At 42.3% G+C, this 24,856-nt stretch overlaps 1 protein-coding gene across 2 annotated transcripts; it reads left to right on the top strand.

Moving 5' to 3' along the window:
• Window positions 1–7,561: 7,561 nt before the first annotated feature.
• On the top strand, window positions 7,562–24,199 carry PLIN2 (perilipin 2). 2 transcript variants are annotated; one of them, XM_047064845.1, is made up of 9 exons: window positions 7,564–7,646; window positions 9,129–9,180; window positions 9,265–9,460; window positions 11,753–11,835; window positions 12,666–12,951; window positions 13,460–13,641; window positions 14,782–14,916; window positions 15,609–15,899; window positions 23,787–24,199. In XM_047064845.1, the coding sequence occupies exons 2-9, from the start codon at window positions 9,151–9,153 to the stop codon at window positions 23,925–23,927; spliced, it is 1,344 nt and encodes a 447-aa protein (XP_046920801.1). In that variant the 5' UTR covers window positions 7,564–7,646; window positions 9,129–9,150; the 3' UTR covers window positions 23,928–24,199. The 2 variants fall into 2 exon arrangements, with proteins under 2 accessions (XP_046920809.1, XP_046920801.1); XM_047064853.1 differs by lacking the exon at window positions 23,787–24,199 and having other exon boundaries at window positions 7,562–7,646; window positions 15,609–16,474.
• Window positions 24,200–24,856: the final 657 nt, after the last annotated feature.

The following is a 24,856-nucleotide window of genomic DNA, read 5'->3' as shown; positions in this document are numbered from 1 at the left end:
ACAGAATGGGAATAGCATATCCTTCCTACTCCCGTGAGAATGTATTTTGCAAATTGTTTAAAAAGTAGAAAGATTTTTATTAATTTGTAGATGCCCCTAGGGATGGGGACCTAATAAACTTGTCTTTAGCATTTTGGTTTGAATTCATCTATAAAGTGCATTTGACTTTTTTGGTGAGAGCACAGGCTTGTCAGGATTGGGGTGTGTTGGGAGAGGATACCTCAGTAGAGAGACGCAAAGCAGACAAAGAACATTAAACCACCTTGCGAAAGGGAGATTCTTTAAGGAGAGAAAACGGGCTGAATGAATAGGTGAGGGGCCCTCAGAAAATACTTTGCCCACTTCAATTTTCCTGTGGTCAAGCCCTGATTGTTATGACCTGGATACACAGTGGACTGTGACCTTCAGGTGGAGCTGCTTAGGTTACTCAGGACAAAGGCCACTCATTTTGCAAACTGCTATGCTCTAGGAACCCCCAAATCATAAGTTCTTAGGTTGTTAGGTCTTGAGGTTAGGAATTGGTTCTCTTTCTAGCACTGGGGCTAGCCAGTAAGCTTGAATTAGAGTTTTTTGGGTTTCTTTTTAAGTTTAATTATTTATTTTGAGAGTGAGAGAGAGGGGGGGGGGGAGGGGTAGAGAGAGAGCAAGAGTGAGGATCCCAAGTAGGCTCTGTGCTGTCCACACAGAGCCTGATGTGGGGCTCAAGTTCCCAAACCATGAGATCATGACCTGAACTGAAATCAAGAGTGGGATGCTTAACTAACTGAGCTACTGAGGCATCCCAAATTCAAGTTTAAATTAATAAAAACAGTTGACTCTTGAACAGCACAGAGGTTAGAGATGCCGACCTCCTGCATAGTCAAAAATCTGCATATAAGTTTTGACTCCCCCAAAACTTAACTATTAATAGCCTACTGTTGAGAAGCCTTACTGATAATATAAAGTCGATTAACATATATTTTGTGTTAAATGTATTATATACTGTATTCATACAATAAATAAGCCAGAGAAAAGAAAATGTTATTAAGGAAATTATAAGGAAGAGAACATATATTTATAGTACTGTACTGCACTTATTGAAAAAAATCTGCATATAAGTGGACTCATGCAGTTAAGCCCTTGTTGTTTAAGGGTCAACTGTATATACTATAAAGGGCAATTCTTTTTTTTTTTTAATTTTTTAAAATGTTTATTCATTTTTGAGAGACAGAGAGAGAGTGAGTGGGGAAGGGGCAGAGAGAGAGGGAGACACAGAATCCGAAGCAGGCTCCAGGCACTGAGCTGTCAGCACAGAGCTTGACGCAGGGCTCGAACCCACGAACTGTGAGATCATGAGTTGAAGTCAGACGCTCAACCAACTGAGCCACCCAGGTGCCTAAAGGTCAATTCTTTGTGTCAAAATGATTCAATGAAACAGACCTGCTGTTGCGTTATACTTTTGTACACTATGTGGGAAGGCCATGGAGTCAGGCATCTCGGGTTCTGGTTTCAACTCTGCCAGCTGCGGTGCCTTAGGCAAATCACTCACAAGAGTCTGGTTTGAATGCAGTATTTCTCAAAGTGTATTTCTTGGATTACCTGCATCAGAATGACCTGGGCTCCTTAAACATTTCTGAACTATTTCTTAAATCTGGTGAAAAAGAATCTCTGGGGATGAGGTCCCAGAATCTGTATTTTTAACAAGTGCCCCAGGCCAGTTGTCATGCACACAGGGACTCACTGGCTAGGACCCTCACGAGGATCTCTTCCTACTCTAAAATTCTGTTCATTTTCATCACCTGGATTTTACTTAGCTCTATTTTCTGTGAACAACATGAAATTAAAAGGAGAAAGGCCATGACATTGGCTAAGAACCTATTTGCCTCATGCTGTTTGGGGCCTTACACCCATTGTCTTATTTTTCTGCACAATAATCCTTTGAGGTAGGTGTTACTGTTAGTAGCATAGTATGCGTAGATTCCAAGTTGGAACTTTGTACAAACTTCTAGCTAAAAGAAGGATAAGTTCTGGGGATGTAATGTATAGCATGGTAACTATATTTACCAGTACTATTTTATAGATTTGCAAGTTGTCAGGGGGGTATATTTTAGAAGTTCTCATCCATACACATACACAAATTATAACTATGTGACATGATGGATGTAATAGCTAACCTCATTGTGGTAATCCTTCTCTCTCTCTCTCTCTCTCTCTCTCTCTCTATATATATAAACACATATATACAATAACTACATTGTATACCTTAAACAATGTTACATGTCTATTGTATATCTCAATAAAGCTGGGGACAAAAGTTGGGACTCTGGTTTCAAAGTCAATGGTTTTTTTTTTGTTTGTTTGTTTTTGCCACAGTATCAGGCTATAGTAAGAAACTACAGAACTTAATATAATTGATAAGCTCTAGTGCTGGCACCTTTATCTTCATACAATAGATTGCTATTTTAAGAACTGTTTCTTCATCCTTTCAGAGGTTCTCCTATTGTGAACATTAATTACCTAATGTGATGATGACAATATAAAAACAGTAAGCAGGGGCACCTGGCTGGAGCTGTCAGTGGAATATGAAACTCATGATCTCAGGATTGTGAATTTGAGCCCCACAATGGGCACAGAGCCTACTTAAAAAAATAAACAAACAAACAGTAAGCTTCATTTTAATTACTCTTTACCTTATTTTTCTGACCTATTTAAAATATATTCTTATTCTATGCATTTTATAAGGCAATTTAAGTCCTTTCTATGTGATAGGGAATAAACTGGATATAAATAAGAAAAAGCTGTATTATGAACTCATTTAATAATTGCATTCATTAATTCAGAAAAGAAAATACATGAAGTTGTGATAGTCCATGATGATTTCAGTTTATAAAATCTCAAACTTATAACTAGCTACAAGATGGAGGGAAATAGTAATGAATCAGACAAGAAATAGATTTGAAATTTGATGAGATCTATCTTTTGTATGCTTCTACCCGAGGTTACCTACTTCAAACAAAGAAGAGGAGGGGTCCTGGCAGGCTGAAATATATAAAGGTCTTTAAACAAATTTTTTTTTAATTTTACATTTATTCATTTTTGACAGACAGAGTGAGACAGAGTGTGAGCAGGGAGGGGGAGAGAGAATGAGACACAGAATCTGAAATGTTCAGCACAGACCCCGACGTGGGGCTTGAACCCATGAACCATGAGGTCATGACCTGAGCCGAAGTCAAACACTCAACCAACTGAGCCACTCAGGCACCCCTATAGAGTTCTTTTAGAAGGAGAAGGAGGTTGATTTGTTTGGCAACTAAGTTAAGATAAAGTCCATGTGAAAGAGGAGTTGCTGTTTTCTCTCCAAACTATTTGTAGGGGAATAAGAGAAGAATGCCAGAGGATCAGGTTTGGGCATGATTAGGAAAGTACATTAATTGGGTCATCCAAGAAATTTTTCCTGCTGGTGACCAGTTTGAACTGGTCAAAACAGAAATCATCTGGCCTCATTACTTATTACTTGTGATCCATTATCTTTGTCTCTGGTCCGTGAGAAAAGCAGCTTTATCTAATTTCAAGCTTAGATGAAAAGAAAAGATGAGCATAGTATTATTTTTCCTATGTTTGGACAGGTCTGTGTTATGATAAGGGTATAGGAAGAGGCCCCCATGTGGTTTGGAATAAGGTTTATAGAAAGAACATTATAAAGCCATAAAGAACGTAAGGTATTGTTATTTTTTGGATTAAGACAATACAGCTGGAAGGAACCCTAGATACCATCTAACTCCTTCATGTTACAGGAACTGAGGCCTATGAGAGTCAAGTTCACTCATAGCCTAAGAGCACATACCAAGTAGTGGTAAGCAGTATAGATACTGGAGCCTGACGTACCTGTTTGAGGCTCAGTCTTGCCATGTACCAGTGTGTGGCTTTGGGGTTGAGGAGGGCCTCACAGATGTGAAGGGCTGTGTCGCACAGAGTGAATAGAGTTTGCCAGATGGGCAGGCATTCCAGACCAAGAGACTGAGGGTATGTCCAAAGAGCAAGGGAGGGGAGGGGGAGAAGCCTGTAGGAGGAGCCTGTGTGGATGGATGTAGCTGGTGCACACAGTCCTTATGGGTCAGCCAAGAGAAATAGCGGGGGAGGAAACCTGTTGCCCTGGCCCTTCCAGAGGACACTTCATTGCACATTTTTTTTTTCTTGCTATTTCACTATTGCTTTGTATCAATAAGATACTCAAAGAAGGCTGAGTTGTTACAACTCTAGGACAGTTGTCTTCGGTCAACAGGGTCTCCCTTACTTTGCAGTCCAGGAAGGAAGGCTGGGCAGGAGTTGGGATATTGCTGCTCCCTTGGGATCCCTTCTCTTTTCCTCTGTGAGCTGAGTTCTCTTCACCCAATGCCCAGCATGGTTTTCTTGGACAAAAAAAGCTCTGGGTGTGGTTAGAAAACCTTAATAATAGCTACCATTCCTATGCACCTGACATTGTTCTGTTGAGTGTATTGATTTACTTAATCCTTGCAAAAACCTCATGAAGTAAGCACAACTATATTTTTTCCTTTTCTCAACTTTTCAAAACTTTTCTAGAGAAGTATAACAAATGCAAAAATATATAGAAGTTTAATATATTTTATTATATATTAATAAATATTATATAAGATTATACCAACATACATTTATGTAAATTTTTAAAATGTTTATTTTTGAGTGTGAGGGAGAGACAGAGTGCAAATGGGGAGGGCCAGAGAGAGAGGGAGACACAAAATCTGAAGCAGTCTCCAGGCTCTGAGCTGTCAGCACAGAACCCAACACGGGCTCAAACTCATGAACCGTGAGATCATGACCTGAAGCCGAATTCGGACGCTTAACTGACGGAGCCACCCGGGGGGGGGGGGAGGGGGGCTAAATTTATTTTAGTTTAATAAATTTTCACAAAAAGAGCATAGTCACTAGCTCCCAGCAGAAGAAACAAAATTAGCAGCACCCAAAGGGCCTTCGGTGGTCCCATCCAGTCACCAGTCCTCCTCAGCCCCCAAACCAACTACCATCCTTCTAACAGCAGAGCTCACTGAATTTGTTTTGTACAATATTACTTGTCTGAAGCCTCTTTGATTTACACGACATTGCATGTAATGACAGGTCCGCTCATTTTCTCTCTTTGCTACATTATTTCCTCTACTGTGTATGTTGAAACATCTTAAGCTCCAGAAAAGTTGAAAAACTAGTACAGTGAACAATTATATACCCTTTATTTACAGCATGAAGGACTATTATTTTCACTTTATAGATGAGGGAACTAAGACAAAGAGAAATTAGGTAAGGAGTCCAGGTCATGCGCTTAGGATCTAATCTTGCCTGGCTGGCTGCTAAGTCGTAAGACTGTGGGCAAATCTCATAACTTGTCTGAAGTTGTTCTTCATTTAGAAGATGGGAGTTAACAATCCCCATTTCATTGAGTTTCCAGACTGTCGTGAGGCTCAAGAGGCTCAAATGTGAGGAATATGTGAATGTGCTATGTCAAGAGTAAAGGGGTGATATTCAAAAGGGGTGTTGTTAAAAATGTAGGCTCCTGGGCCTCACTCCCTGGAGATCCTAATTCAGTAGGTCTGGGGAAGGAGGCTGAATGTTTAACAAGTACCCAGGCGATTCTAATGCACTAATTCCCTACCGCACTATGCAGAAACAATTCTTTAAAAAGAATTTTTTTAAGTTTATTTATTTGGAGAGAGAGAGGAGAGAGAGAGCGCGAGTGCATGGGAGGGGTGGCGAAGAGAGTGAACTCACAAACTGTGAGATCAGGACCTGAGAAGAAATCGAGTCAGATGCTTAACCGATTTAAGATTAGTCCCTGGAGCCCTCACCTTTACAGAAATAAAAAAGCAAAAGGAAGCATGCTCAGCCTTACTGAGGACAAGTGACTCAGGGGTTTAAAACAAAAGAGGACAAAATGGAGCCATTGTAGGTGAAAGGGCAAGAGTTCTCTGTTGCAAAATGAGAGGTCAGATTAGAGGGAAGTAAAAAAAGAAAAAAACCACTCAACTCTTTATTACTCAAAATTCAATACATTCCTGCCATCTTACATCACAGCAGGGGTTCGATTAACAACTGACACACCAAACCTCTGCTGATAGCCCTAACAAAGCTGGAACAACAACAACAACAACAAAAAAAAAAAAAAAAAAGGAGAGAGAGAGAAAGAATTTGATTGCTTAAAGCATTGAAAATGTCAACATAGTGGGGGAAAACATAAACCAACCCAGTACCTTTTTGGACTTCCTAACATTTATCTTATGGTTTAGTATTGTGTTTCATTTTGAATCGCAGGGTGCGAAGGGAGGGAGAAATACTGTATTCTCTTGCGGAGGGCCTCTAGATGCAGGGCTTCGGTCTTGTATAAGGGATTTTTTTTTTTAATGTTTACTTATTTTTGACAATGAGTGGGGGAGGGGCAGAGAGAGAGAGACAGACAGACAGACAGAATCTGAAACAGGCTCCAGGCTCTGAGCTGTCAGCACGGAGCCTTAGGCGGGACTGGAACTCACGGACAGTGAGAGCATGACCTGAACCGAAGTCGGACGCTCAACCGACTCAGCCACCCATTAAAAATGTACGGGATACATTTTTAATGGTCAGTTTGGAGCTGCAGATATGATACACAGTATCTACGTGCACGCACCATAAATTAAGTAATGGAGCTGTATGTCTTTTGAGGGCTTTCCACAGTTGAAACGCCGCTGCTTGACACAGCCAGTCGCCAGGCCCCGGGAGGCGGCCATGACCTGGCGGCCGTCCCGGGCACTAGCTCCCCTTCCACCTGTCCCTTGTTTGCCTTCCCCGTGAGAGAGCGCGAGGGGGCAAAGGCTGGCGGCGACATCACGCGGGGATCCCCTGCCGCTGGTCTGTTCGGGGACACGTCCACGGAGCTCCTACCCTGCCCGGGGCCGTTGCAACTTGTTTGCTCAGATAATCTGGTTCAAGTCCCTGCCTTTTAAGACGAAAAAAAACTGGGACGCAAATGTTGACGATGTAACTACCCTTTCTTTCTTTGAAAAAGCGTAACAGTTTTTTTTTTTTTTTTACAGACCATCTTGCATAATAAGCACAGGCAGATACCATCCTGGAGTGATTTAAAAATAACTGTTCCTGGGGGAAAAAAAGGAGACCAACCGACGGCATTCTAAAGCCCTTCTTGTGAATTAAATAAGTGAGAAATACATTTGAAAAACTAACCTTAAAGACAAAAAAGCAATAAAACAATCTCTACAGGACCGTCATCAGGTTAAAATGTCACCAAACGTTAGAAGTCATTTACTCGCTAAAAATAATCCCAGAAGCCGTCGTTTCCGCTTTTAAAGGCAGCGCTCTGTTCTGCGGACTGACGATAATCAACAGGTTACGGTTCGTTCGTAACGCAACTCCGCTGACTCCTTTTGCAAAACCGGCGGGGCCGCCGGCGCAACGACGACCTCCGCCACCCGCCTGGGAGGGCGCCCACGCCCGCGGGAGCGCGACCCTCGGGCGGGGCTGCGGCTGCTCCGCGTCGGGGCCGCGGGTCACGTGCTGCGGGGGCGCGGGGGGCGGGGCCGGCGGGGTATATAGCCTGGTGGCCAGAGCCTGGCTTTGAACGTCGCGTGGGGCTCGTCGGACCCTGGTCTCTGCGCTAATATCGGTTGGTAGGTGCGCGCCCCCTCTGTGACCCGCGGCCTGGCCCGGGTCCCCCGCGGGGCTCCAGGCTAGGGGACTGGGCGGTGGTCCCGGAGCCTGCCCGCCTCGCGGCCTCGGGGCGGTTTCCGGGTCCGGGCTGGGAAGGGGCGGTCTCCTGGGCCTGCGCTTTCCAGTCTTGCTTTTTTTTTTTTTCTTTCTGGAATCTCTGCCAGCGGCTTCAGTGCGGGTGTAGCTTCTTGGCTTGGTTGCGCGGTAACAGTTTCCATTTGTCCCCGAAAGTACATTATCGGAAAGGAAATGTGCTAGCAAATAGTCTCCAGGCAGAACTCTGTGGGGTTCACGGCGACAGCAAGGCTGTGGGTGCTGGCGCCTGACTTGCCCCTTCGGGGTGGCTCTTACTCATTTCCTGTGTCACTGGGACCCTCGGCGACCGGAGGGTAGACTGACTAGCCCTGAAGTGGTGGACAGCGGGCCGTGCAGATAGATTCTTCCTTCCCAGTTCTGCTGCTTAGCAGTTGAGGCAGTTTTATGTGGGTGTATAGTCCTTGGAGGAACTAAATGAACATTTAAAAGCCTCCTGGAATGTTTCTCAATTCCTGGGAGCCCGCCTTCCCTCTCGTGCTTTAGTCTCCCCTAGACTAGTTGCAGTCCCTTCAAAGGAAGGAATAAATTACCCTAAAGTGCTCCATTTTATCAATGAGGTATTTATCGGTGCCTCATTTTATCACAGATGGTCCTGTCAAAGATGTCTTCTACTTGAAATCTTTTTAAACAATATTTTACTTTTAGGGGCGCCTGGTTGGCTCAGTTGGTTAAGCATCCAACGTTGGCTCAGTTGGTTAAGCGTCCAACTTCGGCTCAGGTCAGGGTCATGATCTCCCGGTTAGTGAATTCCAGCCCCTGGGGCTCTGTGCTGACAGCTCAGAGCCTGGAACCTGCTTCAGATTCTGTGCCTCCCTCTCTCTCTCTGCACCTCCTGCGCTGTTTTTCTCTCTCTCTTTCAAAAAAAAGAAAAAAGAAAAACATTAAATTTTAATAAAAAATATTTTTAAGTAATCTCTACACCCAGCATGGGGCTTGAACTCACAACCCCGGATCAAGAGTCGCATGCTGTACTGACTGACCCAGCCAATTACCCCTCTCTATAGTTTTATCATGGATTTTAACTTGGTTCCACAGTTTTTGTGAACAGATGTTCCTCTTCAAAAGGCATTCCTAATATCCTGGTGGAGAACAAGACAAACATCCCAATAACTTTGCTGTTTCCTATGGACCCTGTTTTCTATTGGAATTTTACCCATAAATTCTGAAAGCCGGCCTCAGAAGGTGTTTGCCTAGGGGAGAGCTGCCAGCTTGAGGCCGGGGAGAAATGCAGAAGACCACACCTACTGTATCTTGCATGTTTCTCTTGAAATTAACATTTACTTGAGTGGGGACTGAGTCTGGGAGAGTCTTACCCTGGTATCCTGAAAGAAGTTTCTCTTCCACAGATTTCTTTCTTCAGGAGGAAAAATGGCATCAGTCGCAGTTAATCCACAACCGGTATGACCTTTAAATACAGTTTCTTGATTCCTTTCCCTCCCGTGTGTTTTGAGGAATTAACAATTTCCTCTGCCTTGGTTGCAGAGTGTGGTCACTAGGGTAGCTAACCTACCCTTGGTGAGCTCCACATACGACCTTGTCTCCTCGGCTTACATCAGCACAAAGGATCAGTATCCTTGCTTGAAGTCCGTGTGCGAGATGGCAGAGAAGGGTGTGAAGACCATCACTTCTGTGGCTGTGACGAGTGCTCTACCCATCATCCAGAAGCTGGAGCCACAAAGTGAGTTCTGATTTCTTCCTCAAGATTCAGTCCAAGGGATTGGGCAGGGGTGAGCCAGGAACTGTCTAGAATATGTGAAAGCCAGCCTTAGACTCCTAGCACTTAGAGGCAGCCTCAGGGAACCCCCTCTGCCTTTCCTTAGGTACATACTGCCTTTACTTACAAACTGCTGGGTAGGGGCACTGGGGTGGCTCATTCGGTTGAGTGTCTGACTCTTGACTTTGGCTCCGGTCATGATCTCACGATTCGTGAGTTCAAGCCCCACATCAGGCTCTGTGCTGACTGTCTCCATCTCTCTGACCCTCCCCGTTTGTTCTCTGTCTGCTTGCTCTCCATTTCTCTCTCAAAAATAAACTTAAAAAAAAAAAAGCCCTACCAGGTGGCCCTTATTGTTATGGAAAGCGTCTGCCTCATAACAATAGCAGATATTCAAGAGAGTTAAACAGTCCTCCAGTGATGCCTCTGTCAGCAGAGATCGCAAGGGGAGCTAGTGGGTGAAATGAATAACTGATTTCCTTGGGATCACACAACATGCATGAACTATTGTCAAAAGTAACATATTTTTGATGTACAATTAACACACCATAGAACTCACCCACTTAAAGTGTACAATTAAGTAGTTTTTAGTATATTCACAGAGTTGTGCAAGTATCTCTATAATCCATTTAGAACCTTTTCATCACCTCAGAAAGGGACCTCATACCAGTTTCTGTTTAGGATGTTGAAAAAGTTCTGAAAATAATGTGATAATTTCATACCATTGTGAATGAATTTAATGCCTCTGAATTATGCAGAGGTAAAACCATTCTTGTTTTAAATAGTGAAAATGGTGAAGTGTATGTTTGTATTTTGCTACAATTAAAAAAAAAAAAGGATGAAACCTTACACCCATTAGCAGTCTCTCCCCATCTCCTTCCAACCCCCTTAGGCAACTACTAATCTATTTTCAGTCTTTATAGACTTCTCTTTTCTGAACATTTAATATAAATGGAACCATAAAAAATGTTTTTCATGACTGGCTTCTTTCATTTAGCATAATGTCTTTGGGGTTTATCCATGTCATGTTGTATCAGTGCCTTATTTTATTGTGGAATCATTTTCCATTGTATGGATAGATTGCATTTTACTTATTCATCAGTTGATGGACATTTGGGTTCCTTCTACTTTCGGCGATGCTAAATCTTTTTTTTTTTTTTTTTAATTTTTTTTTTTTTAATGTTTATTTATTTTGGGGACAGAGAGAGACAGAGCATGAATGGGGGAGGGGCAGAGAGAGAGGGAGACACAGAATCGGAAGCAGGCTCCAGGCTCCGAGCCATCAGCCCAGAGCCTGACGCGGGGCTCGAACCCACGGACCGTGAGATCATGACCTGAGCTTAAGTCGGACGCTTAACCGACTGAGCCACCCAGGCGCCCCTCGGTGATGCTAAATCTTGAATGTTACTGTGAACGTTCATGTACAAGATTTTGTGTGGATATATGTTTTCAGGTGTCTTGGGTATATACCTAGGAGTGGGATTGCTGGGTCATATGTTAACTGCTGAAGTTTTTGAGGAACTGCCGGCTTGTTTTCCAAAGCAGCTGCACCGTTTTACATTCCCACTAGTAGTGTAGGAAGGGTTCTATTTTTTCATGTTATTAACTGCTTTTGAGTAAAGGTTTAGATACTTCCTCTAAATGGTTAAATCATGGCCTTCTGGGATTATAAGGAACCGTTAGGGACCAATTTTCCAACTCTGCTTCTTCCCAGATGGATTTGTTACTAGTGCTTGGCTTGGCCATCATTGGAAGGGAAACTTGGACTAAAATCTGTGCTTTGTTGGTGACATTCAGGGTGCTGTTAGCATGCTTTTTCCTGCTAATAACCCAAAATACATTTCCACTTACTGAATTAAGTGTAGGTAGGGATTAAACTGGACAGGAAGTGCTAATTTTTAGAATTTTCAGATCCCTCATTCCCTGAATGAGGGTTCAGTTGAAGCCTGGCTTCTCTTAGCATTAACCTTAGACACCAGTTGATGAGGAAGAAGCTTCTTAGCCAGCTTCCTACCTGGCACGGCGTTGCCACTGCCTGCTGCTCCCTTCCACTTCCTTATTTCCTTGTCTGTAGAAGACAATTGCCAGCAACCTGCTAAGCCTCTTCCATCTGAGCTAGAGAAACTAGGCAGTGCGTTGTATTGTAAATGAAGATCAACATTTTTCCAATTTTTTATAAAAATGCCAAAGGTCCAAGGTATAATAGTATACGTTCTTATCTGCACTTAACATTGTCTTCATTTGTGATTCTTCTAGTTGCGGTTGCTAATACCTATGCTTGTAAGGGGCTCGACAGGATTGAGGAGAAACTGCCTATTCTGAATCAGCCAACAAACCAGGTGAGCTTGGTTGGGTAAGAGTGCCAAGGCTTGCTGCCTCACACGTCTTCATGTTCTGTCTGGTTAGCCCAGGCTGTGCGTGTCATGAACATGCCATAAACAGGAGAAATAAATTCTCCTCCTGAATGTATTTTTGAAACAGCGATGGCCACTCCCTTACTTGCTGAATTACTGTCAGGTTATCTCTAAGGAACAAGATGAATTCGCCCCCTTTGGTTGTCATGCTTTAGTATGATCTTTATTGATTTGTGGCTTTGCCTCTGTAGATGATATTGCTGTCACAAATAACTGATTCCCATATGGTATTAGATAAACGAAGAGGTGGTATATAAACATTTTTCTCACGGTGTCTGAGAGCCCATCCTTTAGGATGGGGAACTGACGTCTCTGCCCAGGTGTTGACCTTCTGGGGCTGTGCTCCTAGGGCCAGGTGGGCATGGTACCACCTGTCTATGCTCCTAGGTGTGCCTGGGCTGCTGCTCTCACTGTGAGCATGTCAACATGGAAAATGCCATTCTTCTCTAGAGGATCTTTTGTACCTTATTACATGTTCGACCTAGTTCAAATGAAATACCTTGACACATTTTGTATTGTTTTACCTTATTGGCTCCTCCAGCAACGCTTGAGCGGTGGCAGATAGGGCAGATAGATCTGCTGAGGAAATTGATGCTTATTAACTCTTGGCGATTTGCCTAAGACCTAAAGCTAGGGAGTGAAAGGGCCAGATTCCTTGTTAAGCACTTCCAATGAGGCTGTCCTCGTTAAGACTATAATTCTATATTTATGCCTGTGTTTCTGATCAGCCAAGCAATCTGTTTTTTTACTTGTAGGTTGTTGCCAATGCCAGAGGTGCTATGACTGGGGCAAAAGATGCTGTGACAACTACTGTGACTGGAGCCAAGGATACCATGGCCAGCACCATCACTGGGGTGATGGACAAGACCAAAGGAGCAGTGACTGGCAGTGTGCAGAAGACCAAGTCTGTGGTCAATGGCGGCATTAACACAGTCTTGGGAAGTCGGATGATGCAGCTGGTTAGCAGTGGAGTAGAGAATGCACTCACCAAATCTGAGTTGCTGGTAGACCAGTACCTCCCTCTCACTGAGAAAGAACTAGGTAATTGGATATTTGTCTTGAACTCATAGTTTATATCTTAAATCTGTCTTTTAAAACTGCTTCATTGAGATCTACTTCGTATACCAAAAGTCACCTGTTTGATTCTGAGTTGTTTCATATAGAATTCTACATAGTAAGTTTGGAAACTTTGGGAGAAATTAACTTAGAGAAATTTTCTATAAATGGGTTATTTTCAGTGGGCTGCTTTACAGGATCATTAAACATTTTGTGCCTACTATGTGCCAGATACTGTGTTGCCCAAGAAGCTCACTGATAGGGGTGGGGGGGGGGGCGTTGAGACACGTGTAGATAAAGATGTCAGATGCAGTGATATGTGTGTTTTGGGTGGTCAAGCCCAGAAGCAGACAGGAGCTGTCCTGGGGGAATGAGAACATAATTGCTAGGTGGGTGGGTAGAATCAACAAGGTAAGATCCAGGTTAGAGGCCAGGCCTCCTCACTTCTAGGTGTGATCCCTTGGGATTTTTGTTCCTTTATTTCTAATTTCAGAAAAAGAAGCAAAAAAGGTTGAAGGGTTTGATACGGTTCAGAAGCCAAGTTATTACATTAGGCTGGGATCCCTGTCTACCAAGCTCCGCTCACGTGCCTACCAGCAGGCCCTCAGCAGGGTTAAAGAAGCCAAGCAAAAAAGCCAAGAGACCATTTCTCAGCTCCATTCCACTGTTAACCTGGTGAGTAGAACTTCATTTAAAGGTAGCTAAAGTGAGCCCATCCCTCTGGAGGGATGAGAGAAATGTAATCATGACATCCAGGAATTTTAATCTTGTGAACAACCCAGTAGAAAAATGGGCAAAGAGTTATACAGACAACTCACCGAAAAGGAACGATAAATGGCTGAAATACATGAAGCGATGTTAGTCTTCTTCTGAGGGGCCAAGTTCCAGGTGCTTCCCCTGGCCTATCACAGTGGCAAAATTTGATGCTGTGGGCAGTGAGGTAGAGAAAGAGGTGTGCCTGTACTTGGGCTTTCCTGGGGCATACGAGGGATTGTTCTGGGCAAGTTACAAACACACCTATGCCTTAGGCAGTTTTACTTTTAGCACTGTTGCCTTGTAGGAGCTCCTGGGTGGCTCCGTCAGTTAAATGTTCCACTTGGTTCAGGTCATGATCTCAGTGTTTGTGGGTTTGATCTCAGTGTTTGTGGGTTTGAGCCCTGAGTCAGGCTCTGTGCTGACAGCTTGGAGCCTGGAGCCTGCTTTGGATTCTGTGTCTCCCTCTCTCTCTGCCCCTTCCCTGCTCATGCTCTGTCTCTGTCAACAATAAATAAACGTTTAAAAAAAAAATATTTCTTTATAGATGCACAGATAAGTTTAGAGTTACAAAACACTATAAATGATGCCTGTCAACTAATCGGAAAGTAATTAAATTGATACATCATAAAAGACTTGTGTAGCCATTAAAGATTGCCAAATTGCAAAACAGTCTGTATTGTACTATCCTTAGAAGCTGGTTTCTTCTTGGAAGGGGAAAGAGGTAGCTGGCAACAGGGAAGAGGGGGTTTTAATTCCTTTTCCTTTTGTAATTTTATATTTTATGTATATACATGTTAAATTTGAGTTACCTTACTTGTGCTAAAGTGGACGTAAATTTGGAGACAGTGGTTTAATAAATAGAGGCAGTAAAAAACTATGATTACTTGGTTGATTTACAAAAACTGGTAATAAGTAACAATGATAGTGGGGACAACTCTCCTTAAACTCTCATGGAAATTCTTGTTTTTTATATTATCTGATTTATATCCTCTGAGAACCGGCTAATATGAATGCATGTCTGACTGGTTTGTTCCTTTGTGTTATTTCAACATACCCTAGATTGAATTTGCCAGGAAGAATGTGCAGAGTGCCAACCAGAAAATTCAAGGTGCTCAGGATAAGTTCTATCTCTCCTGGGTGGAATGGAAGAGAAGCATCGGCCATGATGATACAGATGAATCCCACTGTGCTGAGGTGAGACACTGGGGAGAGTCATCCAGTACAGTTTTTGAAGATGTTCTTATTTTTCATTTCCATTTTCCCATTATTCCTCTTAGAATACTGTCTTCTATCACTCACAAGTTTGAACAATACTGGGTACATAGGTTGTTCAGTGACAGAAAAGCAAAATGTGCAGTAATTTAACCTACAGACCCACGTCTTGCCCATATCAGAATACAACTAAATGAGAAACTTAGGCCTTGTCCTCATAAGGGGCACAGACTCACAGGTGATATGGCATTTTTATTGCCACAGTGCTTTCTGCTAGCATCAACACAGGTGCTATGAGAATGTATAGGAAAGGAACCTAACTCAGCCTTAGAGAAAGGATGGGTGAGTCAGATGGCTTCCTGGAAGAGAGGAGTGCTAAGTTGAGGTCTAATGGGTGAATAAACTAGGTGAAAGGGCAGTAAGGGCCCGGATGTTCCAGACAGAAGAAATACCATGCTGTAGTCCTAGAAAGTGGTTCTTTGGTTTCCCAAAGCTCATATGCCTACTGAAAAGTGGACAGAACTTCTCTTGTATTCTTGGGTTCTTATGAGGATTTTGAAAAGTCAGAGAATCCACATACGTGGTAGACACATACCCAGTTTACTGTAATTGAACTGACTGCTAAATAGCACTGTTGGATTCACTGCTAATTTTTAAACTTGCTTTATTTTTAGCACATTGAGTCACGTACTCTTGCTATTGCCCGCAACCTGACTCAGCAGCTCCAGACCACGTGCCACACCCTGCTGTCCAACATCCAGGGGTTACCACAGAACATCCAGGATCAGGCCAGTCACGTGGGGGTGATGGCTGGTGACATCTACTCAGTGTTCCGCAACGCTGCCTCCTTTAAGGAAGTGTCTGACGGCCTTCTCACTTCTAGCAAGGGGCAGCTGCAGAAAATGAAGGAGTCTTTAGATGATGTGATGGATTATCTTGTTAACAACACACCTCTCAACTGGCTGGTAGGTCCCTTTTATCCTCAGCTGACCGAATCTCAGAATCCTCAGGACCAAGGTGCAGAGAAGGACACAACCAGTCAGGCCCAGCAGCCTCAGCACAAAACACATTAAACCTGTCCTTGTCACCAGTAGATGGTTCAGCCAGCCAGATGATCCTTTCTGTTCTGTTGAAATTAACCTGCTAGACAATTTGGAATTGGGGAAGCAGCTAGCTAGGAAAAACGTCCCCAGTTGTAGTCTTTTCTAACTGGATTCAGAGCTTTAAAATTTCTGGCATCAGCAGATGCGTTCTATTGTTTACCTGGCTGGTAAGAAAAGAATGCTAGATGATAAATTGGTCGAACTCACAAAAAGTTTCAGTGCTTTATGGTCTCAGCGTGTTAGCCTTGTTGCTGTTTATTTGTATTGAATAAAAACACCTCGTGTGGGCTGTGGTGTGAACTGGTGTCTGCTCCGGTTTGGTCTGAGCAGGCTTTGTCACTGATTGGTCTCACCAAGCATGCCTGTACAACTTCAGTTTTTTATTTTTCGTAAAGGAATGTCCCCTATGAATTCAATAAAATTCACTGCAGAATAGATCGATTTTATGCTGTGTGTTCCATGTGCTTCGTGTGTTGCTTTCATAGAGCTGCTTGGCCTGCATGATGGGGTTATTAACACACATCTGTGAATTCCAACTGGCCCAGTGGGGAACTTGGCAGGGTAATAACATTAGAAGGCTAGTGCTAAAAATGGAGGGTTTCACAACAGGTCTTAAGCAAATTAAAAGCTAATGTGCATACCAGAATTTTTACAAGGTGACAGTTGTTGCCTTTATCTCCCCATTCACTCAACCTCTGAGGGGGTTTTTAGGCCAGTAGAAGGCTACTTATGGCTGAAAAGGAATCAAAACTGAAAGGAAGCAATTGGCATCAGTTTCCTGTAAAGGCAGTATGCCTTTCTTGGTAAAGGGCTGTTGAAAGCGAGAGCCCTGAACCGAGACTAGTCAGTGTCCAGTCTCAGCTCAATTTGACTTGCCATGTTGTCACTTTGGGAGAAAGTCACTAACAATAGTTGGGGAGATACCTTTAGGAATAATTAGAAATAGAAAGACTTTTAGACTTTGGATCCTTCTGTAGGAAAGGATTCTTCTTACCTCCACCTGAGGGTGTTCAGACTTCTAGTCCCTCAGTGTTGGTCAATGAGGGAGGAAATCTCATGAATCTCCTTGTAACAAAGCTGCAGGATGCCAAACTGTTTAAAAAACAACTTGTCAAATAGAGCTACATACTTCTGCCTGTCCCCGCGAAAAGGATAGCAAGGCTGCTCTTTAGAGCTGAAGTCTAAGGTTTGTCTCTTTATATTCTGGTTCCTCCCTCCCCTTTCTCCCCAAGAAAACAAGGAGGCCGCGCGTAACCGCATGTGCCCTTGATGTGAATGAGACCATCAAAGCCTACAGAGTGACAGAACTAAGTTTTGCCCCTTGAGGTAACTCCAGGAATCAGTAAACAGGTGAGATGAATTGGAGGGGAGAGACTCACTGAGATACTTAAAGCCAAGAAGTATCTAGTTACTGGGAAGGTGGACTGCCACAATTCCATGGGCTTCCGGGATGGAAACCCATCCATTCACTTGCCTGCCTGGTCCCAAGAACTGGAATTTTCCAGAGCAACTGACTCTTAAATATTTTTTAACTTCTTCATCCTAATTGGACATGACCTTGCCCCTCCCCCTCAAAACTCCAAGGCTCCTATCTTGTGGTTTGTTCTAATTGGTTGGTAAATTACATACCGTAGCTATACACATACTTCCTTACCCTGAACATAGACTTGTTTTCCCATTATGAAAGTTACAGGGCCAACTGAATTGCTTATGGAAAGGAGACCATTCTCAAAGCTATTCATGAACAAGACTACTTAGCTTCCAGAAAAACAGCACTAGCCCTCATTTTTTTGCCATGAGCTGTGCTCACTTGTGGTTTTGTCTGGCTTTGTGTCTCAAGTTTGTGCCCATGTGCATTCCATTCTGTTGTCAACATGTCTCAAAATCCATGGTCTTGCATCTTACAGCTTTATTGTTGCATAAGCTGTCAGTTTGGTTTAACAGACTTTTCCCCAAGGAGGACAATGCTAGTGAGAAAAAAAGCCGATTAAGCACAATATCTAACTATGGACGGTTTTTAAACATTTGGCTGCATGAAGGCTGACGTGGCATGCTTGAGTGTTCAATTTTTTTGTTTTTTGGGTTTTTTTCCTTTGTAATAATAACATGGACTCTGGTTAGTTCTGGGTAAAAAAATCAAAAGAATATGGTGTGCTAGCCATTCATCTCTTAGCCTTAGTATTTTCACCTGTAATGTAAAATTAGTGACGCTTCAACAGATGAAAGTGAAATGTTTGAGGATGGGATGTCTTTCTATTTTGCACTAGAGGCATAGGGGGACACCACTGTGGGGCAGTGACATACAGCATCTTTAAGTTGCCAGTCCAGGTGTAATATCAGGACGTGATTAAGAAAATCTATCGACTATCAAAGTGCAATGTAGGTGTTGAAGAGCTAATGAACTGAGAAGGGAAAAACTGAAATTTGGTCTATCTGAAATCTCTCTTCTAGAATATCATTTAGCTCATAGAGGTGGCTGGTGAGGAAAGGAGGAATAAAGAACAGGATAGATACTTGTGCACCAGTCTTTAAGGAAATGGAGTCTAAATGATGCCTGGGAGAGCAGATGTGGGGGTATGGAAAGGAGGGGCTTTTGCCGGTCTAATCTCCCTGATCTCCCTGTGCTCTCATGGACTTGGGACTGTCCCAGCTCCAAGAGTGACCTAGTACTGAGTCTGCATGGATGATGGTCTCGTGAGATGTAGGTGGCTATGTTATCCTATCTATGTAGCTGCGTTACAAAGTGATTTAATTTGGTATTTGAGTTCCTAGTAGTATAAGGCATGGACTCTGCCCTGATAAAATGGTAAAACCAGAAACTGCTCAAGAGACTTTTATGGTCTTAGGGGAAGCTTGTTGATGAACATTCAAGTAATATCCTGGTATAGGACATTGTTTATCCCTCACTCTGTTCCAGGCTGCCAATTTAAAAATTCCCTACCTATATTATAAAGTTAACCTGCAAAATACTACACTTCAGCATAAGGCAGTATAGGAATGGCAGGGCAACAATTTGAGTTTTCAGTTTTATTGACCAAAGCAAAAGGGAATGCTAACTTAGGTGATATTTCCTGTGAGAGGGGAAAAAAACGTTCTAATGTCTTCTAGAACTTAGGAAAGGAGTGCCTGGATGGTTCAGTCAGTTAAATAAGTGTCCGACTCTTGGTTTTGACTCTGGTCATGATTTCATGGTTCGTAAGTTCTTGGACAGTGTGCAGAGCCTTGGGATTCTCTCTCTCTCTGTGTGTGTCTCTGCCCCTCCCTTGCTCATGCTTGCTCTGTCTCAAAATAAATAAACTAAAAAAAAAGGAAAGTGTTAACTACATCTTACAAAAGTAGTGAATAGATTAAATGGTACTTTTACATAGGTAGTGTTGGAGAACTAGTTACCACTTAAATTATGTCTTCATGTCTCTTGGGTATATGTGTGGGAATGGAATGGAGAGTAGGTCATAGACACCATGTGTTTACTTGTTTGAGAAACTACCAAACTGTTTTCCAAAGTGGCTGTACTATTGTACGTGCCCACCAGCAAGGTATGAGGATTCTGTTTTCTCCACATCTTCACCAACACTTGTATTTTGGCTTTTATTCCATCCATCCACTTATTTATTTATTTTTTTAAGGTTTTAAAAAATGTTTATTTTTGAGAGAGAGACCAAGGAAGGGAGGGGCAGAGAGAGGGGGGAACAGAGGATTTGAAGCGGGCTCCATGCTGACAGCAGAGCCACTGATGTGGGGCTGGAAAACCCCAAACTGCCAGATCCTGAGCTGAGCTGAACTGAGATGCTTAACTGACTGAGCCACCCAGGAGCCCCTATCCAACCATTTAAATTAAAGCTTAGCGTTAATAAGAGTAGATGTTGAATGGTGTGAATGAAGCACTTCAACTTTTGTTTTGTCTGCACAGGCTAGAGCACAGGAAAACTCAGCTAAGGAGGTAGTTAATGGATCAATCAGGCTGTATAAAATGAACTCTTGGCATGGTTAACAGCACACCAGGGAGTGTTCTGCCCTCTTTGTCTATGCCAGGGATTATCAACTGGAGAAATTGACAAAATGCAGATTCATGGGTTCCACCTCCAGAGAATCTGGTTACTAGTCTGGTGGTAGTACCAGACATCTGCAGTTTTTAAAAGCATCCCTTAGGGGCGCCTGGGTGGCTCAGTCGATTAAGCGTCCTACTTCGGCTCAGGTCATGATCTCGCGGTCCGTGAGTTTGAGCCCCACGTCGGGCTCTGTGCTGACAGCTCAGAGCCTGGAGCCTATTTCAGATTCTGTGTCTCCCTCTCTCTGACCCTCCCTTATTCATGCTCTGTCTCTCTCTGTCTCAAAAATAAATAAACGTTAAAAAAAAAATTAAAAAAAAAAAGAAAGAAAAAAGCATCCCTTAAAAAAAAAATCAAAGCATCCCTTAAAATAGAAAGCATCATCCCTAGTGATTCTACTGTAGGTGACCCACTGAATACTGTTAGAGAAGCAAAGGAAACACGACTAGGGTTACCTATAGTTCCTTCTCTCCAAACAAGACTCCCAGTGTGGGTTCCATAAAGTGTCCTAAGACCTATGCTTGATTTACCTGCTCAAACGAATGGAATACACAGGAGTTAACAGTGACTAGCTGAATGCTGTGCAATGGATACATACCAAGGATCACTTTGTGATCGGTGTCAACCTGCTCCCTTTGCTAAGAGTTCTAATCACTTCCACAGACTCTTGTTGGCTGAGGACAAAGCATCAGGGTACAAGAGGGTGTTTCTACAGTAGGGAAGGTGATGTGCACCAGGGGATGGTACTCAGTGTTCATGTAAAACAGAACAGTGTTCATGTAAAACAGTGTTCATGTAAAACAGAGTTCTGTAGCTCACAAGCACATAAACAAGCTGCATATGCAATCTGTTCTGGGTGGTGAGACGTTTGTGCTAAATCGAACTCTCACCAGGGTTTATCTTATGTATTTGGTGATAGAGCTAGTCACTCACTACCTCTTGCATGATCCTTTCATAACACTAGAAATCAAATTACTTTTATACAAACTTAAATTTCAGTTTCTTCTTGTCACTACATTAGCGCTTCTATACTTACTCTATTTCAAAATAAACCAATTTTCCTGATTCTGTGTCATATCAGCATTGCATATACACCTTTACTAGCAAGTTACCTTCCCACAGATGTTATTTTTATTTCTGTAATAGTCTCACCTTCGCCAGGGCACCAGGCCACCAAGCACTAGCCTACTGTTAGGCAAATTAGAAAATGGCACCTTATAGTGCCACCTTCTGGAAAGTTGTTATAATAAATATGCGAATCAATGAAGTCTATGTTATGAAAGGTGCCCCAGAGGTTGTATGAACAGGTTGCAGGAATCCTAGCATGGTCACTTGGTTTCCTGAAAAGCATGTGTTGATGGTTTCCTGTCCTTTCAGGGGGGGACTATGATTATCTCATTAATTCCATAGTAAGTACCAGATTCTTGAGTGTGGCCTCTATCCCTGAATGGGTTTTCTCTGAAAGAGACTCCTTACACTCCATCAATGGTCCAAACTACACTTGCTTATGTCAGTGAAAAAGGATTTATCTTATAGATGTGCGAAATGATTTCTCTTGTGCCACATTTCTCATGAAGATGGTCAGGCACAATCACTACATTTTACATTAAACTCACCATGGAAACTTGATGGATTGTGACTACCCCTTAGTTGTCCTACCCTCTATTCACAGCCTCCAAATAGGTTTTACTGGTAGCCAAGAATTTAATGGACATTATACACTCTGGATCATTCTGGATATATGGAAGGGGAATTATTCACATGACTCTTGTAAAGCATCTCAGGTACTAGAGATTTTTTTTTTTTTTTTGATAGTGGTGCTGAAAACTTTTCTCCAAAAATTCTGAGTTTGGGATCCCCAACCTTCTGCAAAGATAGGACAAGTGAGGTGACTTTGGAGGTAGTGTGTGTGTGTGTGTGTGTGTGTGTGTGTGTGTGTGTGTTGGTATTTAAGGAACATATGAAAATAAAAGCTACTCTTTACTGAGCACCTTTTACAAGTTAGCTCATTCTACCTTCATTCTTCATCTGTAACCAAATCAGGTATCTTCCTCATGTGAGAGGTGAGGAGACAGGTTGAGAAGAGGTGGGTGGTAGGATGGGGTTTTAGTTTGATGTCTTACTGTTGTCAAAGTGCATGCATTTTTTTTTTTTTTTTTCTGTTCTAGCACTCTAGCTCTCTGATAAGAGAAAACTGCAGCTTGCCTCTTTGGGGCCCAGAAAATCTCTCTGCCTGTATCTTCTTGTGTTGTACCTTCCTGTTCTATTTTATATTTGTTAAAAACAAAGTCATATTGGATGTTAAAACATACTATTAACAGACATAGTTTAGAAGAGAGAGCTAAGTAAGGTGTATCTTTTAACCTACTAAAGCTCAAATTGCAATAGTTGGCTTGTCTGACTGATGCTCTGAATCAAATTGTATAAGCATTGCTGGCTTTGGTGGATGTCAGGTTGGATCGAATCTTTGCAAGGCGAACATTGATAAATAGCTAGAATGTAGTTTGATCTACCCAAACTGAGAGCCTCAAGAATAAATGGTAGAAGTTTGTACCTCAGGCCAGACAGTTCTCTGAGCACCTGAGTTCTTTGGGAAGATAAACAAGATTCCCTCTTCTTGTCTGTTTTTCCTCTTGTTTCATTTTTACTCCTTCTTAATTGTGAAATGTACACAGCATCAAATTTGCCATTTTAGCCATTCTTTTTTTTTTTTTTTTAAATGTTTATTCGTTTTTGAGAGACGGAGACACAGCATGAGGGGGGGAGGGGCAGAGAGAGAGGGGGAGACACATAATCTGAAGCAGGCTTCCAGCTCTGAGCTGTCAGCACAGAGTTCAACGCAGGGCCCGAACTCATAAACCGTGAAATCATGACCTGAGCTGAAGTCGGACGCTTAACTGACTATGCCACCCAGGCGCCCCCATTTTAGCCATTCTTAAGCGTACAATTCAATGGCATTAGGTACATTCACCATGTTGTGCCATCATTATCACTTTCTATTTCTAGAACTTTATCATTATTCCAAGCATAAACTGTAACTATTAAACAGTAACTCCTCACTCTTCCCTCCTGTTGTCTGCATTTTGATGGATTTTTGTTGTTTTGCCTCTGTTAGATAATTAGCTAATTTTTTTTTCTCTGCTATCAAGATTCCAGCCTTTAGTAATTTATTATACCTTACTAATTTTCTGCTTTTAATCTGCTGTCGCCTAAGAAACATCGCATAGCTTATCAAAATTGTATGTAAAGTAAGAGCTAATAGAACTTCTTATCCCTAAAAGCCTTTCCTATGCAGAGAAGAATAGGACTTTGGGATGGCTGTTTCAACTATTAAAACACCTTTTCCTTCCTCAGTTCCTAGACGTTTCCCAAAAGGGTTATATTTGTAAGTCAGACTTCTGGAAAAGTGGAATATTACTACTGATTTTAAGAGAATAGTAGATTAATAGATGAATAACTGGAAATGCCTTACATTTTGTATTTTCAAGAAAACTTTCATTTAGTAAGTTCCCCCCTAGTTAGTTTCATTTTAAAGAGAAGTTTTATAATATGAGTGAACTGTGGTAATATGACTAAACACCTTTCAGGAAGCATGGCTATGGAGAAAGGGAGGCTCATTCACATGCAGTAATCAGGGTCTCCATGAGGACAGTGCAGTTCACCAGTGTTTGTTTTAATATCCAAGATTCTTCTTTTACAGGTATTTGATTTCACTGCTATAGACTTGACATCTGAGACTGATGAAATTCCAGATATTATTGCTTTGGAAGAGGAGGATGGGTCAGATCATTCACATGCTAATGGCCCCCTGTCCTCTCAGGGCCAAATGTTGAATAACTAACAAGAAAATACTCCTTTTGGCTGAATACACAATTTGTGTCACAGTAAACTTCAAGCTTGCTTGCGTGTTTATTCCTGAGGTTTTGGGGATTAATCTATTGTGGGTTAATCTATTCTTTTTTTTCTTTGGCTGCTTGGTCTTAATTGTAATGAAACTGATTGATCTAAACTTTTGTAAGAGAACCTCGTTCTGTATCATATATCATTTTATATGATTCTTCAAAATTTAATTATTGAAATGCCTATAATAAAAATGGTGCTGTATAATCTTGAGTTAGTGACTTTTTTTAAAAAATATACTAATGTAATGGACATTTGTTTTTGTTTTTATTTTTGGCCTCCCAGGATGGGGGTGTCTTAGTGGGTCTGTAGGTCAGGGGTTTTTTTTTGCCTTCTCCTAGCCTAGGGGTGGGCATCTGAAAACAGGTCAACTGGGAGGAAGTATATCAAGATGAGTAAAGATTGTGGATATTAATCTTGGCTCTGCCACTTACGAGTTGTGTGACTTTAAACAATTTACATAATTTCCCTGTACCTCAACTTCCTCATCTGTAAAATGGGGATTTAGTTTGATGATAATAATAGGTTTGCTATGAAGAATAAACAAATTAACATTTGTGAAAAGCTTAAAGCAATGCCTGGCACAGAGTAGCGTTAAATAAATTGTAGAAACTATGGTCAGGCCAGTAGCTATGAGCGTCCCTAGTGTCCAAATAGTAGTTTTTGTTTTTTTTTTAATGTTTATTGATTTTTTGAGAGAGGGTGTGAGTAGGGGAGGGACAGAGAGAAAGGGGGACGAAGGATCCGAGGCGGCTCTGTGCTGACAGCAGTGAGCCCAATGCAGGGCTCAAACTCACGAAATACGAGATCATGACCTGAGCCGAAGTCAGATGCTCAATTGACTGTGCCACCCAGGTGCCCCCAAATAGT

This window comes from Lynx rufus, unplaced genomic scaffold, assembly GCF_022079265.1.
Source record: "Lynx rufus isolate CCGP_SWC_20201006 ecotype Redwood Valley unplaced genomic scaffold, mLynRuf1.p SCAF_10, whole genome shotgun sequence".
In the NCBI taxonomy this organism is placed as follows: Eukaryota; Metazoa; Chordata; class Mammalia; order Carnivora; family Felidae; genus Lynx; species Lynx rufus.
Note: the sequence above shows the minus strand (reverse complement) of the source record. Positions and strands in the feature narration are given on the sequence as shown.

Bases quoted from the DNA above. Each gene is read 5' to 3' on its own strand.
- PLIN2 (XM_047064845.1), top strand. From the start codon at position 9,151: ATGGCATCAGTCGCAGTTAATCCACAACCG. The intron at 11,836-12,665 runs GTGAGCTTGGTT...TTTTACTTGTAG, and splicing joins TGAATCAGCCAACAAACCAG to GTTGTTGCCAATGCCAGAGG. The intron at 15,900-23,786 runs GTAGGTCCCTTT...CTTCTTTTACAG, and splicing joins ACACACCTCTCAACTGGCTG to GTATTTGATTTCACTGCTAT.